Source organism: Pelodiscus sinensis, unplaced genomic scaffold, assembly GCF_049634645.1.
Source record: "Pelodiscus sinensis isolate JC-2024 unplaced genomic scaffold, ASM4963464v1 ctg76, whole genome shotgun sequence".
Classification (NCBI taxonomy): Eukaryota; Metazoa; Chordata; order Testudines; family Trionychidae; genus Pelodiscus; species Pelodiscus sinensis.
The window spans coordinates 381,263-396,932 of NW_027465891.1; the positions used below are offsets into that span (position 1 = coordinate 381,263).

General features: G+C 66.6%; 1 protein-coding gene across 1 annotated transcript in view; it reads right to left on the bottom strand.

Moving 5' to 3' along the window:
• The window catches only part of DCTN1 (dynactin subunit 1), a 129,909-nt gene that overhangs the window by 34,984 nt on the left and 79,255 nt on the right, over positions 1–15,670 (bottom strand). The window contains 4 exon segments of the mRNA XM_075916079.1: positions 3,621–3,823; positions 5,574–5,771; positions 9,226–9,414; positions 12,754–12,774. Coding sequence (XP_075772194.1) covers positions 3,621–3,823; positions 5,574–5,771; positions 9,226–9,414; positions 12,754–12,774 — 611 coding nt within the window.

Sequence of the window (15,670 nt, forward strand, 5' to 3'; positions counted from 1 at the left end):
CCGTGCAAGGGGGGTGACGGCGGCGGGGGGGCTGTCGCAGGGCAGCCTGGGGCCCGGGGGGGTCTCCGTGCAACGGGGGTGACGGCGGGGGGGCTGTCGCAGGGCAGCCTGGGGCCCGGGGGGTTCCGTGCAAGGGGGGTGACGGCGGGGGGGCTGTCGCAGCGCAGCCTGGGGCCCGGGGGGTTCCGTGCCATGGGGTGACGGCGGGGGGGCTGTCGCAGGGCAGCCTGGGGCCCGGGGGGTTCCGTGCAAGGGGGTGACGGCGGGGGGGCTGTCGCAGGGCAGCCTGGGGCCCGGGGGGTTCCGTGCAAGGGGGTGACGGCGGGGGGGGCTGTCGCAGGGCAGCCTGGGGCCCGGGGGGTTCCGTGCAAGGGGGTGACGGCGGGGGGGCTGTCGCAGGGCAGCCTGGGGCCCGGGGGGTTCCGTGCAAGGGGGTGACGGCGGGGGGGCTGTCGCAGGGCAGCCTGGGGCCCGGGGGGTTCCGTGCAATGGGGTGACGGCGGGGGGGCTGTCGCAGGGCAGCCTGGGGCCCGGGGGGTTCCGTGCAATGGGGTGACGGCGGGGGGGCTGTCGCAGGGCAGCCTGGGGCCCGGGGGGTTCCGTGCAAGGGGGGTGACGGCGGGGGGGGGGCTGTCGCAGCGCAGCCTGGGGCCCGGGGGGTTCCGTGCAAGGGGGTGACGGCGGGGGGGCTGTCGCAGGGCAGCCTGGGGCCCGGGGGGTTCCGTGCAAGGGGGTGACGGTGGCGGGGGGGGCTGTCGCAGGGCAGCCTGGGGCCCGGGGGGTTCCGTGCAAGGGGGTGACGGCGGGGGGGCTGTCGCAGGGCAGCCTGGGGCCCGGGGGGTTCCGTGCAAGGGGGTGACGGCGGGGGGGGCTGTCGCAGGGCAGCCTGGGGCCCGGGGGGTTCCGTGCAAGGGGGTGACGGCGGGGGGGGCTGTCGCAGGGCAGCCTGGGGCCCGGGGGGTTCCGTGCAAGGGGGGTGACGGCGGGGGGGGCTGTCGCAGGGCAGCCTGGGGCCCGGGGGGTTCCGGGCAAGGGGGTGACGGCGGGGGGGCTGTCGCAGGGCAGCCTGGGGCCCGGGGGGTTCCGTGCAAGGGGGTGACGGCGGGGGGGGCTGTCGCAGGGCAGCCTGGGGCCCGGGGGGTTCCGTGCAAGGGGGTGACGGTGGCGGGGGGGGCTGTCGCAGGGCAGCCTGGGGCCCGGGGGGTTCCGTGCAAGGGGGTGACGGCGGGGGGGCTGTCGCAGGGCAGCCTGGGGCCCGGGGGGTTCCGTGCAAGGGGGTGACGGCGGGGGGGCTGTCGCAGGGCAGCCTGGGGCCCGGGGGGTTCCGTGCAAGGGGGTGACGGCGGGGGGGGCTGTCGCAGGGCAGCCTGGGGCCGGGGGGTTCCGTGCAAGGGGGTGACGGCGGGGGGGCTGTCGCAGGGCAGCCTGGGGCCCGGGGGTTCCGTGCAAGGGGGTGACGGCGGGGGGGGGGCTGTCGCAGGGCAGCCTGGGGCCCGGGGGGTTCCGTGCAAGGGGGTGACGGCGGGGGGGGGGCTGTCGCAGGGCAGCCTGGGGCCCGGGGGGTTCCGTGCAAGGGGGGTGACGGCGGGGGGGGGGGCTGTCGCAGGGCAGCCTGGGGCCCGGGGGGTTCCGTGCAAGGGGGTGACGGCGGGGGGGCTGTCGCAGGGCAGCCTGGGGGCCGGGGGGTTCCGTGCAAGGGGGTGACGGCGGGGGGGCTGTCGCAGGGCAGCCTGGGGCCCGGGGGGTTCCGTGCAAGGGGGTGACGGCGGGGGGGCTGTCGCAGGGCAGCCTGGGGCCGGGGGGTTCCGTGCAAGGGGGTGACGGCGGGGGGGCTGTCGCAGGGCAGCCTGGGGCCCGGGGGGTTCCGTGCAAGGGGGGTGACGGCGGGGGGGGGGCTGTCGCAGGGCAGCCTGGGGCCCGGGGGGTTCCGTGCAAGGGGGTGACGGCGGGGGGGGGGCTGTCGCAGGGCAGCCTGGGGCCCGGGGGGTTCCGTGCAAGGGGGGTGACGGCGGGGGGGGGGCTGTCGCAGGGCAGCCTGGGGCCCGGGGGGTTCCGTGCAATGAGGTGACGGCGGGGGGGGGGCTGTCGCAGGGCAGCCTGGGGCCCGGGGGGTTCCGTGCAAGGGGGTGACGGCGGGGGGGGGGCTGTCGCAGGGCAGCCTGGGGCCCGGGGGGTTCCGTGCAAGGGGGTGACGGCGGGGGGGCTGTCGCAGGGCAGCCTGGGGCCCGGGGGGTTCCGTGCAAGGGGGTGACGGCGGGGGGGCTGTCGCAGGGCAGCCTGGGGCCCGGGGGGTTCCGTGCAAGGGGGGTGACGGCGGGGGGGCTGTCGCAGGGCAGCCTGGGGCCCGGGGGGTTCCGTGCAAGGGGGTGACGGCGGGGGGGCTGTCGCAGGGCAGCCTGGAGCCCGGGGGGTTCCGTGCAAGGGGGTGACGGCGGGGGGGCTGTCGCAGGGCAGCCTGGGGCCCGGGGGGGTTCCGTGCAAGGGGGTGACGGCGGGGGGGCTGTCGCAGGGCAGCCTGGGGCCCGGGGGGTTCCGTGCAAGGGGGGTGACGGCGGGGGGGGCTGTCGCAGGGCAGCCTGGGGCCCGGGGGGTTCCGTGCAAGGGGGTGACGGTGGCGGGGGGGGCTGTCGCAGGGCAGCCTGGGGCCCGGGGGGTTCCGTGCAAGGGGGGTGACGGTGGCGGGGGGGGGCTGTCGCAGGGCAGCCTGGGGCCCGGGGGGTTCCGTGCAATGGGGTGACGGCGGGGGGGGCTGTCGCAGGGCAGCCTGGGGCCCGGGGGGTTCCGTGCAATGGGGTGACGGCGGGGGGGCTGTCGCAGGGCAGCCTGGGGCCCGGGGGGTTCCGTGCAAGGGGGGTGACGGCGGGGGGGCTGTCGCAGGGCAGCCTGGGGGCCGGGGGGTTCCGTGCAAGGGTGGTGACGGCGGGGGGGCTGTCGCAGGGCAGCCTGGGGGCCGGGGGGTTCCGTGCAATGGGGTGACGGCGGGGGGGCTGTCGCAGGGCAGCCTGGGGCCCGGGGGGTTCCGTGCAATGGGGTGACGGCGGGGGGGCTGTCGCAGGGCAGCCTGGGGCCCGGGGGGTTCCGTGCAATGGGGGTGACGGCGGGGGGGCTGTCGCAGGGCAGCCTGGGGCCCGGGGGGTTCCGTTGCAATGGGGTGACGGCGGGGGGGCTGTCGCAGGGCAGCCTGGGGCCCGGGGGGTTCCGTGCAAGGGGTGACGGCGGGGGGGGCTGTCGCAGGGCAGCCTGGGGCCCGGGGGGGTTCCGTGCAAGGGGGTGACGGCGGGGGGGGCTGTCGCAGGGCAGCCTGGGGCCCGGGGGGTTCCGTGCAAGGGGGTGACGGCGGGGGGGCTGTCGCAGGGCAGCCTGGGGCCCGGGGGGTTCCGTGCAAGGGGGTGACGGCGGGGGGGCTGTCGCAGGGCAGCCTGGGGCCCGGGGGGTTCTGTGCAAGGGGGTGACGGCGGGGGGCTGTCGCAGGGCAGCCTGGGGCCCGGGGGGTTCCGTGCAAGGGGGTGACGGCGGGGGGCTGTCGCAGGGCAGCCTGGGGCCGGGGGTTCTGCTCCCCCTGGAGGTCTGTGGGAGATGGGACCCGCCGGCCACGGCCTGGGCTGCGCCGCTCGCTCACCTTCTCTTCGATCTCGTGCTTCAGGATCTCCAGGTCCATGGTGAGATATTCCACCTTCTCCTTCAGCGAGTCCGCCTCCTGCTGCAGGGACTCGGCGCGCTCCTCCGCCATCTCCTTGTCCAGCGTCGCCATCTCGATAGCATCGGCCGTGTCCGCCATCTCCTCCATGTAGCGCTCCTTGGCCTCCAGCGCCTCTTTGGCTTCCTGCCGCCAGGGAGAAGGGGGTGAGCCCCTCGCGCCGGCTGCCGGGGGGTCAGTGCACCCGACTCGGCGCTAGCCGGGACTTCTCCCCAGCCGCGGGGCCGCCGGCAGCCAAATCCCAGGCAGCCAGCGCTCCCCGGGGGCGGGCAGACGGCCACTGTCCTGGGCCGACTTGTGCCTCTTCCCGCCCAGCCTCCCAGGGGAGGAACGCCAGGCCCGGGGGCCGGGAACGCCGAGAGAACCGGCCCAGGAACCCGCCCGCCTGCGTGCGGCCTGACGCTGCCCAGGAGCGCAGCTCTCGTGAGCAAGGGAGAGGTCCGGAGGGTCACTGAAATCCAAGGTGTGACACCGCGGGGTGCTGCCCACTCCCGCAGTCCTGTGCTCGCTCGGTTGTCACACGCACTGCCGTACTGTGCTGGGTGCGGGTGTGCGCGTGTACCTCAGTTTCCCTCAGCACTCTGCACGAGGAGGGGGCTGGGCCTGGCTCCCTGCACATGTGTATTGGGCCAGGCACAGGAGAGACCTGCCAGGGCAGGGAGACAGAGGGCAGGTGGGGCTGCCCCAGGCTGGGGGACGAGTCGGTTTCAGCTGGGTTAGGAGGAGAGAAGGGCCGGCCCTGCCCTGGGTCCCTGTGCTCACGTGGATCTCACGCTACCTGGGGTCCCTGGGCCCAATAACCCTCCCGGCCGGCTGCAGGTGGGGGCAGGGCCGGCCCCCCAGTGCACCGTGGCAGCCGGCGAGAGGCAGGCGTGCCAGTCCCACACTGGCTGCCGGGGAATGCCCACGGCGCGGGTTTGACCCTGGCCTCGGGCCTGGGCCCCCGAGGAAGCTGACGGGGCCACGCCACACCGGGCAGCCTGCCCGCTGGCTCACTGCTCTAAAGGCAGGATGTGGACCCAGCCCTCTCCAGCCCGGCGGGGCCACGGCCCGGCAGGAGCTTTCGTCGCAGCCAGACAAAAGGGGCCCGTTGCAAGGCCCCAGGCAGTAGACAAGCCTGGGCTGAGAAATCCCTCCCCAGCCGGCAGAGCCGACGGCTGCTCCCGGTAGCGCCAGGGCCCGCACCTCGCCGAAGGACAGGCCGTGGGGGAGTCCACGCGTCTGCGGGCGGCCGTATCAAGATACAAGCGAGGGACTCGGGGGAGGCAGGCTGGATCTTAGGGACAACCATGTCCCTGGCGGGGGGGAAGCGCTGGGCTGGGCTCCCTGGGGAGGGGGGATCTCATCCCTAGGGGTGTTGAAGCCCCGGCTGGACAAAGCCCTGGCTGGGCTGGTTGAGTTGGGGCTGGGCTCCCTGGGGAGGGGGGATCTCATCCCTAGGGGTGTTGGAGCCCCGGCTGGACAAAGCCCTGGCTGGGCTGGTTGAGTTGGGGCTGGGCTCCCTGGGGAGGGGGGATCTCATCCCTAGGGGTGTTGAAGCCCCGGCTGGACAAAGCCCTGGCTGGGCTGGTTGAGTTGGGGCTGGGCTCCCTGGGGAGGGGGGATCTCATCCCTAGGGGTGTTGGAGCCCCGGCTGGACAAAGCCCTGGCTGGGCTGGTTGAGTTGGGGCTGGGCTCCCTGGGGAGGGGGGATCTCATCCCTAGGGGTGTTGGAGCCCCGGCTGGACAAAGCCCTGGCTGGGCTGGTTGAGTTGGGGCTGGGCTCCCTGCCTGCTGAGGGCTCTGCCCGCCCCGGGGCTCAGAGTCTGAGTCTCCGAACTCCCCAGGCTGTGCTCCAGCAGTCCAGCAGCCTGGGCCCGCCCTGCGCGGGGCTCACCCGTCTGGCCTCCTTGAGGCGTTTCTGGAGGTCAGCCTGCTGCTCCTGCATTTTGCTCTTCCACTCCTGCACCTGCTCCAGCTGGATCTTGTACTTCTCCAGCTCCTTCAGCTTCGCTTTGTCCTCACTGCGCTTCAGCTTCAGCGTCTCCAGCTTCTCCTCCAGGTCTCGCACCTGAGCACGCAGGTTCTCCTCCTCCTGCGCCGGGGCAACGGGAGTGAGCGGGGCCGAGGCTGGCCGGCAAGGAAAGCCTGCCCCGCCTCCCAACCCGAGCAGCCCCGCCAACGCCCTCGGAACAATCGCATCCCCTAAAAGCCGGGATGAAGCCCCTGAGATTCACTGCCCCACGGGACTAGGGTTGCCAGACGGTTTAACCAAAAATACCGAACCACACCCCCCCCGCCCGCCAAACAAACAAACAAACACCGGGAAAAATATTCTGTTGAGAAAACAACAGAAGTTGTTGAGCAAAAACAGGGCCCCCGACAGCAATAAAAAAAAAAAAAAAATTAAAAATCAGCATGGCCCCTTTAAGAAGAGGCTTTTTTGCCGGCGACCATCTTGTTTTTCTGTTCCAGCCACAAGACAAGCCCCTGTGGAACCAGGTAAGCGGGGTGTGTGTGTGGGGGGGGATGCGGGAGGGACCTGGGGGCTGGGCCCCATTGCTGAGTGTTGTCCTGGGGTTGCCAGGTGTCCAGTACTTTCACCTCCTGGCAGGGAAAACTAAACAACCAGAAAACACCGGACACTGTAGCACATTTCAGGTGTCCGGTATTTTCTGAATTTTTTTCCCGACCAGGAGGCAAAAATACCGGTAAGTTAATAAATGGGACTAAAGATAAGGAGGTAGATATTACCATATCCGAGCTGAAAGCCAAACCTGAACAGCTTAATGGGAGTAAATCGGGGGGCCCAGATAATCTTCATCCAAGAATATTAAAGGAACTGGCACATGAACTAGCAAGTCCATTAGCAAAATTTTTTAATAAATCTCTAAGCTCAGGGGTTGTACCATTTGACTGGAGAATTGCTAATATAGTTCTGATTTTTAAGAAAGGGAAAAAAAGCGACCCGGGTAACTATAGGCCTGTTAGTTTGACATCTGTAGTATGTAAGATCCTGGAAAAAATTTTGAAGGAGAAAGTAGTTAGAGACATTGAGGCTAATGGCAACTGGGACAAATTACAACATGGTTTTACAAAAGGTAGATCGTGACAAACCAACCTGATCTCCTTTTTTGAGAAAGTAACAGAGTTTTTAGATAAAGGAAATGCAGTGGATCTAATTTACCTCGACTTTAGTAAGGCATTTGGTACAGTACCACATGGGGAATTATTGGTTAAATTGGAAAAGATAGGGATTAATATGAAAGTTGAGAGGTGGATAAGCAACTGGTTAAAGGGGAGACTACAGCGGGTTATATTGAAAGGTGAACTGTCGGGGTTGGAGGAAGGTTACTAGCGGAGTTCCTCAGGGATCAGTTTTGGGGCCAATTTTATTTAATCTTTTTATTGCTGATCTTGGCACCAAAAGTGGAAGTGTCCTGATAAAATTTGCGGATGACACAAAGTTGGGAGCTATTGCCAATTCAGAAAAGGATCGGGATATCATACAGGAAGATCTGGATGATCTTGTAAATTGGGGTGATAGCAATAGGATGAAATTGAATAGTGAGAAGTGTAAGGTTATGCATTTAGGGATTAATAACAAGAATTTTAGTTATAAGCTGGGGACACATCAGTTGGAAGTAACGGAGGAGGAGAAGGACCTCGGAGTCCTGGTTGATTATAGGATGACTATGAGCCGCCATTGTGACATGGCCGTGAAAAAGGCTAATACGGTCTTGGGATGTATTAGGCAAGGTATTTCCAGTAGGGATAAGGCGGTGTTAGTGCCATTATACAAGGCATTGGTGAGACCCCATTTGGAATACTGTGTGCAGTTCTGGTCTCCCATGTTTAAGAAGGATGAATTCAAACTGGAACAGGTACAAAGAAGGGCCACTAGGATGATCCGAGGAATGGAAAACCTGTCTTATGAAAGGAGACTCAAGGAGCTTGGCTTGTTTACCTTAACCAAAAGAAGGCTGAGGGGGGGACATGATTGCTCTCTTTAAATATATTAGAGGGATAAATACCAGGGAGGGAGAGGAATTATTTAAGATTAATACCAATGTGGACACAAGAACAAATGGATATAAGCTGGCTAGTCGGAAGTTTAGACGTGAGATTAGACGAAGGTTTCTAACCATTAGAGGAGTGAGGTTCTGGAACGGCCTTCCAAGGGAAGTAGTGGGGGCAAACGATCTAGCTGGTTTCAAGATTAAACTAGATGGGTTTATGAAGGGGATGGTTTGATGAGATAACAGGATCTTGGTAAGTAATTGACCTTTCACTATCAGTGGGAAATAGGTCAATGGAGGGATGATAGGAGTTGCTATAGAGAACTTTCTGGGTGTCTGGCTGATGAGTCTTGCCCACATGCTCAGGGTTTAGCTGATCGCCATATCTGGGGTCGGGAAGGAATTTTCCTCCAGGGTAGATTGGCAGAGACCCTGGAGGTTTTTCGCCTTCCTCTGTAGCATGGGGCACAGATCATAGCCCGGTTTCAACAGCTGCTACTAATGTGGGGTTTTCCACCTGCTCACCTGGTGATTCGGCACCTACCCTAACCCCGCCCCCCCCAGTCCCTCGCCCCCCGGGCGCCCTCCCTAACCCCGCCCCCCCCAGTCCCTCGCCCCCGGGCGCTCCTCCCTAACCCCGCCCCCCCCAGTCCCTCGCCCCCCGGGCGCCCTCCCTAACCCCGCCCCCCCAGTCCCTCGCCCTCCGGGCGCCCCTCCCTAACCCCGCCCCCCCAGTCCCTCGCCCGCAGGCGCCCTCCCTAACCCCGCCCCACAGTCCCTCGCCCGCGGGCGCCCTCCCTAACCCCGCCCCACAGTCCCTCGCACCGCGGGCGCCCCTCCCTAACCCCGCCCCACAGTCCCTCGCCCCGGGCGCCCTCCCTAACCCCGCCCCACAGTCCCTCGCCCCCGGGCGCCCTCCCGCACCCCCCCTAGACCCCCACACTCCCTCCACAGAAAAGTGCAGCCCTTGACCACTTACCAAAACCTTGGAGTAGCCCCCCACCAAAGGTTATTGCCCACCCCGCTCTAGACAGTAATGACAGACACCCATTAAACCGCCCAGCGTCCCTCGCGGCCAGGGCAGGGCTGCTCCCCACATGACAGTCCCTAGAGTCTGGCCCATGCCAGAGAAGGGGCCTAGCACCCTCACGAGGCAGGAGATCAGTGTGGACGGCCCCCAAACCGAAAGCTCTTTGCATTTCCCCGCCCAGCCGTGGGCCTCGCCCTGGCTCCAAGCTGGGGGACCTGGGCCTGCAGCTCCTCGGACGGAGATACCGGAGAGGTCCGTGCTTGGCTGTCCGGAGCTAGGCAGCCGTGTGCTCAGTCACCTCACCTCCGTCCTGGGGGCGCCTGGCCCGGCACAGGCACCTCAGCCCCAAGCCCCGGTCTCCGTGCTGCTTTCAGGGCAGTGCCCAGACCTGAACGGGGCATTCCAGGCGCAGCCACACGAGTGCTGGGTGGGGAGGGCGCGATGGGTCCCCGGCCTCGGTCCCCCCTCCCCGGCCAGACCCCCCAAAGCAAAGACGGTACCTTGGTGGGGGAGGGGGCGCAGGGAGCCACCGGCGAGGTCAGGGAAGGCGTCGGGATGACGGGCGCCGCCAGAGGCGTCTGGGCAGGGGTGCTGGGCTCGCTGCTGCTCATCTCGCCCCCCGAGGCGGATGCCGAGCCGGAGGGCCCAGCCGTGCCGCTGGATGCTGCGGAGGTGGGCGTCCGAGCAGGCTGCAAAACAACACGGCCGGGGGAGTCAGACTAGCGCTTGCTTGGGGCAGGCTCTGCCGCCCCTCGCCTCCGTCTCCCTTGGCCTCCGGGTGACTCAAGCAACCCCTCCCCGGCCCGGGCGGGTCCAGCCCCGGTGAACCCAGCAGGGCGATTCCTGCAGACCCAGTGGCACAGGCTATACCCGCCAGGGCCCGGGCTGGGGACGAGAACACAGCCCCCACGCACACCTGGGACCTTCCGGCAGGGCGATGGAGCCAGGGGCGAGGCCCAGCTGTAGCCACGCACTGCCTGGGGAAGGGGCTGCCACGTGGCCGGCAGAGCCCACTCGGCTCCGGCCAGAGGGGACGGGCAGCGCCGGCGGTAGCCCTGCTAGCGGGAGGCTCAGACCCAACGGCCTGAGCTCTGGGGGGGGGGGCAGGGGAAGGGAGCTTTGGCCCCAGGGGAACACACGGGTGAGAGCGGGGCTCTTCCGCCCGGCAGAGGGGCTGGGAAGCCAGAGCACAGAGGACCGGCCCTGCGGCGTGCAGGCGCTCAGACTAGGCGAGGGCAATGGGCCTATGCTGGGGAAGCCCAGGGCAGCTCCCCAGGCCACGCTACATGAAGGGGGGGGGGGTTGCTATCATGTGGCAACGGTCACACAGAGACACGAGGGAGCGAGGAGCGCGCCTGCCCCTGGACAAACCCGGCAAGCCGCCTAGGCGGGGCCAGCCACACAGCTCCGCACAGCCCCGCCTGGCACACCGAGCGAGGGCCACAGGCCCCAGGCGGCCCCTGTAACTCCTGCTGGGGTGCACACAGCTGGCCCAGGCCCAGGGAGATGAACTGGGGGGCGGTGCCGTCAATCGGTCCCCTCGGCGGGCAGGGCAATTCCCCGCCCATGCGCACTGTGCTTGCTCCCCGCTCTCTGGCACAGGCGCTGGCGGTCGCGGCTCACTCTGGACCGCCAGACGCTATTGGCCCGTGTGACCGCAAGTTCTCCACGCCAGCCCATCAGAGCATCCTCGGCGTGGCTCCCGCAGCCGGGGGGTGATCCACACGGGCAGCCTCTTGCCAGGGGCACCGGCTCCCCAGCCACCCTAGACGCCCAGTCCCACGGGGACCCCAGCAGCCGCCCCTCCCTTGCGCCCCTCCACCGCAGCAGCGATCCGCCCGGGCCACAGCCTGCCACGGGCAGGGTACCCAGGGACTGTCACGTTACTGGATTTTGAGGGGAGCAGCCATATCACTTCTGCACTCATGGGGGGGTGTTGGCCCCAGAAGTGGTACAAAGGGGCCATGTGAGGTGTCGAATAGAAGCTTACTGTCTGCCGATTGTGTATGTGCTATTCATGTGATTGTATAATGTCTGTGTGTGACGTCATAAGCATGGACTTTGTGTGAGTGCTGAATGTTTCTCTGTATGTGGTTGAGCCATGGGCACAGCTCAGTCTATGGACATGCTAATCAGCAAGGCCCTGTGGAACAATAGCCCTCTACAGCCCAAGGACACACCGCAAGAATGAGGCCTGACACCTAAGGGCTAACAGCAGGGCACACAGGGATAGGCCGCTGGCCAGGTGACCTGCTGCAGCCAAGAAGAGACCAGGAAGGAGGGATAAAGATGCCATGTGGTGGACTCCATTTTGGTCTTCAGCTCAGCACTTCATCCCAGAGGCAGCAGTGCAGGGATCGAAGAGCCGGGAAGACCTGTGGCCCCATCCTGGCATAGGATGTGCACCAAGGACTTTTAAGCCAGCAGCTGTAACATCTCTGCTAGAGCCTGCATCAAGAACTGGGCGATTCGATGCATGTAACGTATTCTCCTTAACAACCTTACTCTCCTGCTTTTCTTTATTGTAGTAATAAACCTTTAGATGTTGGATGCTAAAGGATTGGCCCAGCGTGATTTGTGGGTAAGGTCCAGAGGGTAAATTGACCAGGGATCTGGGGCTGGTTTCTTGGAACCGGACAGAACTTGTTTGGGGTAGGTGGGATTGGGTGCTAGGACCCCCCACCTGTGTATGAGGCCCGGTGCCATTTGGGGCACGGATATTGCTGGGGTGTCGGAGGGGTTTTGCTCGCGAGGCTTCAGGCAGGCAGCTGAAGCGCTCGGTGGGACTGGTGTGTGGCCTGGTTGGGAAACTCTCCAGTCTGGGGGCTATAGAGAGCCCCGAATTTGAGCAATTCACCCTCAGCGGTGCCCAGACCCGGCCTGGTCCGTCACAGGGACCTCTCTAGATCCCGGAGGCCCAGGGCTACTCCTTGGCATCTAGGGAAGGACCCTTTGAGGGGCAGTGATGGTCTCCAGTGGATTGACTTTGGGGGGCTGGGGCTGCAGTCTGTGGCACTGGCTGGACTGTCGGCTCCTGAAAGCAGAAGCCAGCTGGTGGGACCCCAGGCTGCCCTAGGGCCACGGGGGTAACTGCCACAAGGACAAACGCTGTTGAGAGGCACGGCCCAAGGTTTTTGTATTGGCAGAGCCCTGGACGGGGCCTCCAGGTGGAGCAACCTTCTAGAAACTGAGGTGAACGAACATCTTCCTCACCCGTGAGCTCAGCCTGCAGCAGAGCCCACCACCCAGGGACCACTGCGACCGGGCAGGGAGACGCGGGGGGCAGCAGCTTTCACTGGCACCTCGCCTTGGCGAAAGAAAGCACCGTGGAGCCCCCCGGACCCTCCAGCTGGCCACAGACGAGCTCCACTCCCCAGACCCTCGGAGCCCCCCGGACCCTCCAGCTGGCCACAGACGAGCTCCGCTCCCCAGACCCTCGGAGCCCCCCGGACCCTCCAGCTGGCCACAGACGCACTCCGCTTCCCAGACCCTCGGAGCCCCCCGGACCCTCCAGCTGGCCACAGACGCGCTCCGCCCCCCAGACTCCCCGGACCCTCCGGCCAGCCAGAGATGAGCTCCGCCTCGCGTACGCTTGTCCTGTGACCCATAGAAGTCAGTCCAGTGCAAGATATTCCCTCCCCCACCCCATCTCTCCCATGGCTGGGCCCAGCCCGGCCCCCCGCCCTGCGAGGAGCGGGCTGTCGCACAACAGCTCTGGGCAGCGCCAGCCAAAGCCCCGGGTCACTCGACTAGAGGCTGGTGGAGATGACGCCAGGTCGCCCCTTGCAGCAGAGAACCGGCCCGAGGGCCGAGATTGGCTCGGGGCTGGCCCGAGCGGCGCGCCAGTGGCAAGTGGCGATCCGAGCCCCGAGGCGGGACACTCCACCACACCCATCCGGGCGAGCGGAGGACTAGCCCGGCCCCCCGGAGGCGGCTGCCCCAGGCTGCACTCCGGGCAGGGGGGCTGCCGGACACAGATCCGCGAACGGAGCCCGAGCAATGCCCACTGGCCACGGGCTGGCTCTCACCTTGGCCCGCCGGGCGGTGGTCTGGAGGGCACCGGGAGCAGAGGCAGAGAAGCATTCACACAGAGGAGACAGGAACAGACACACAGACAGCAGCGGCAGCAGCAGATGCAGCAAAGAAGGAAGGAAAGGAAACAGAGACATTGCCGCTGTTAGTGCGCATCGCATCAGGCTGGCCCGTCCCATGCCCGAGGCGGCTCACCTCGCCCCAGCCAGAGGCTCTGCCTCGGCCACTGTCCCGCTGCTCCCCGCCAGCCATGCGCGGGATACGTCTGACAAGCCCCGAGGCAGAGGACGCGCACCGCCAGTGGACAGAACCCCTCGCCACAGCGCTCTGCTGAGCAGCCGGCCGGCCCTGCTGACGGGGAGCGCCAGCCCTGGCCTCCCCCGGCTTGAACAGGCAGATGCAGGGCTGCAAAGAATCCTCCGGCACGAGCCAAGGGGCCTGGCGCTGGGCCAGTGGGATGTCCTGCTGTCTCTGGGCCCCCACACCCTGATCCATCCCGTGGCGGACAGAGCCCTGGGAAGGGCGTGGCGTGGGGGCCAGCTTAGCCGGAGGAGCCCCCCGCCAAATGAGTGTCGCACTGCCCAGGGCTCTCCGCGTCCGGAGCCTGGATTTCACTCCGGGGGGGCTGCTGGCTGCCCAGAGAACAGCAGGCCCAAGCGGGCTCTGCTCCCAGCGTTACTGCCACAGGTGCTGCAGTTTGGGAACCTTCATCTCCAGCAGAGGCCTCCGAGGCAGCAAGTTCGTTTCCGTTGGGCACCGAGCCCCGTCGCCCAGCGAAGGGCAGCTGAGGCTAGCGTGCGGCCCTCCGTCTCCGCGGGCTGCAAGGCCGGTCGCAGCCCAGATGCTCTGCGGGAGGGGAGTTCTGCTCACTGCGCTTGGAGGGGGCGCCACTCGGTGGCGGCGCCCGGCTCGCCTGCACCGCGGCTCTGCGTGGGTCACTAGTAACACTGGGAGGCAGCCCTGCCATGGACACCAGTCAAACGCTCTCGCAGGCCACAGGCTGCCCACGGCAGCGTGGCTGGTGGCTGTTCAGCCCCGCATCCGTCTCACGAATCTCACATGTGGATACAACCAAGTAGCAACATTCCACCCCGAGCGTCTCCGGGCGGGGCGACTGCAGCCCAGGACTGTCCCGTCACACTGGGTCGCTGGCGCAGGGAGTCAGGGGGCATGCAGTTCCCCATCCTTGGGCTCCTGGGACAAGGAGAGCCACACCTCCCGTCTCCCCCAGAGGCCTTTCACGCTTGGCTGTCCTCTCCCATCAGAGCAGGCTTGGGGACCTGCAGCCCCCGGCTGGCCCGGATCCAGCCCCCCACTATCCCGCTGTGGGGCTGGTGCACACAAATCTACTTGCCTGGGGGTCAGCAGCCCCGCCCCAGAAAAGGTTCCCTCCCCGCCCCAGCATTAAACGGTCACATGCCGCCAGGCAGCCTGGTGGTCAGCAGGGCCACAGCAGGCCACGCGAGGCCCAGCCCCCGCACTCTACCCCCACTGGCTGGCAAGAGGAAGGCGGCTGCCAGGAGCACAGCCATGGCCAGCGTACGGCCTGCCCGCGAGCCAGGCACGGCTCCCCACGCGTACCGGGGCGAGGGGCTCGTGTGCAGAGGACTCTGGTAGCGAGGGGTCCGAGTCTCATTCCTGGTCACCGTGCGACCTGCACAGAACAATCCGGTGACACCCCCTGGAACGCAGGCCCCTTCCGGCACCTGGCCTGCGGCTGAGCCACTTTGCTCCCAATTCGCCCTGGAGGGTGGAACTCTGGCTGGCTGCTCCGCCGAAGGGAGAGGTGTGCGCCCTCCAGAGCACGCTCCTGCTCCACAGCCCACTCATCCGGGGAGTCTGGCGGGGAGGGCAGGATGCGAGGGCGTCCAGAGTCCTTCAAACGTCCACAAGAAACCTCCTGCTGCAGAACGCCTGAGAACCCGACGCACTGTCCGCTGCCGCCGGGGACGCCGACGTACCGTCCACCACACGAGTGACCCGGAGCCTGGGCTTCGCAGCTAGTCTTGTCCGCTGCCTCGTAGCAGAGGCAGCAAGGAGGGAGGAGCAGGAGCTAGTGCCGGAGGGAGCTGGTTTAAAAGCTGGTTCTGCCCAGCACTGTCTCCGTGATACCACCCCCCTGGCCCCTCGCTTGGTGCGGCTATCAGAGGCAGAAGCGGGGGGGGGGGGGAGAGAGGCGCCCCACAGGGACAGCCCCGGTCTGTGGGGCGCTCAGACCCCCCGGACAGGGGCTGCTGCCACCTTGTGCTGCTGACTCTGTATCAGAGGTACCAGCGCGGGGCCGGGCAGCCAGCCGCGAGGGGAGCTGGTTTTGAAACTGGTTGCCCTCGCAGACTGGCGCCCCTGCCATCCCGCGCTGCTGCCTCTGAGGCAGGGGGCTCCTCGGGGTGGGGCCGGCCCCGCCCCCAGGGGCTACCGATCACTGTGCAACTGCTAAGATTTCACGTGGTGACCCGACAGCACTGACCCGCCCTGGAGGAGGAGGGGAGGGGAGCTGTAGAGGAGCTTCCGTCAAGCAGCCCTGCTCCCTCCCCAGGGGTTAGCAATCCGGGCACGCTGAGCCGTCTCGCTCCCTGCCAAGCCCAGCATGGCGAAGAGGAACTCCCCAAAGTCTCTACTTGCTTCGAACACGGCCCCCGGCCCACTTTGGATGGCGAGTCCCAGCCAGCCGGGGCACGCTAGCTGAACGGGCTCTGGCTGACACGAGGCTGTGAGCAGGACTTCTTGGTCCTTGACACTAATCAGTAGCCAGCGGCTGGAATATTTTACACTGGCAACCAACTTTGCTCATTGAAAAATACGTTCGTGCTGCTTGCTCTGCTGGCTTCACGCTGCCGATCCACAGACGCAGGGGTTGCCGAATCCCTCGGCTCCAGCAGCCAGGGGCCCGGAGGAGGGGAGCCGCTCGCCTCC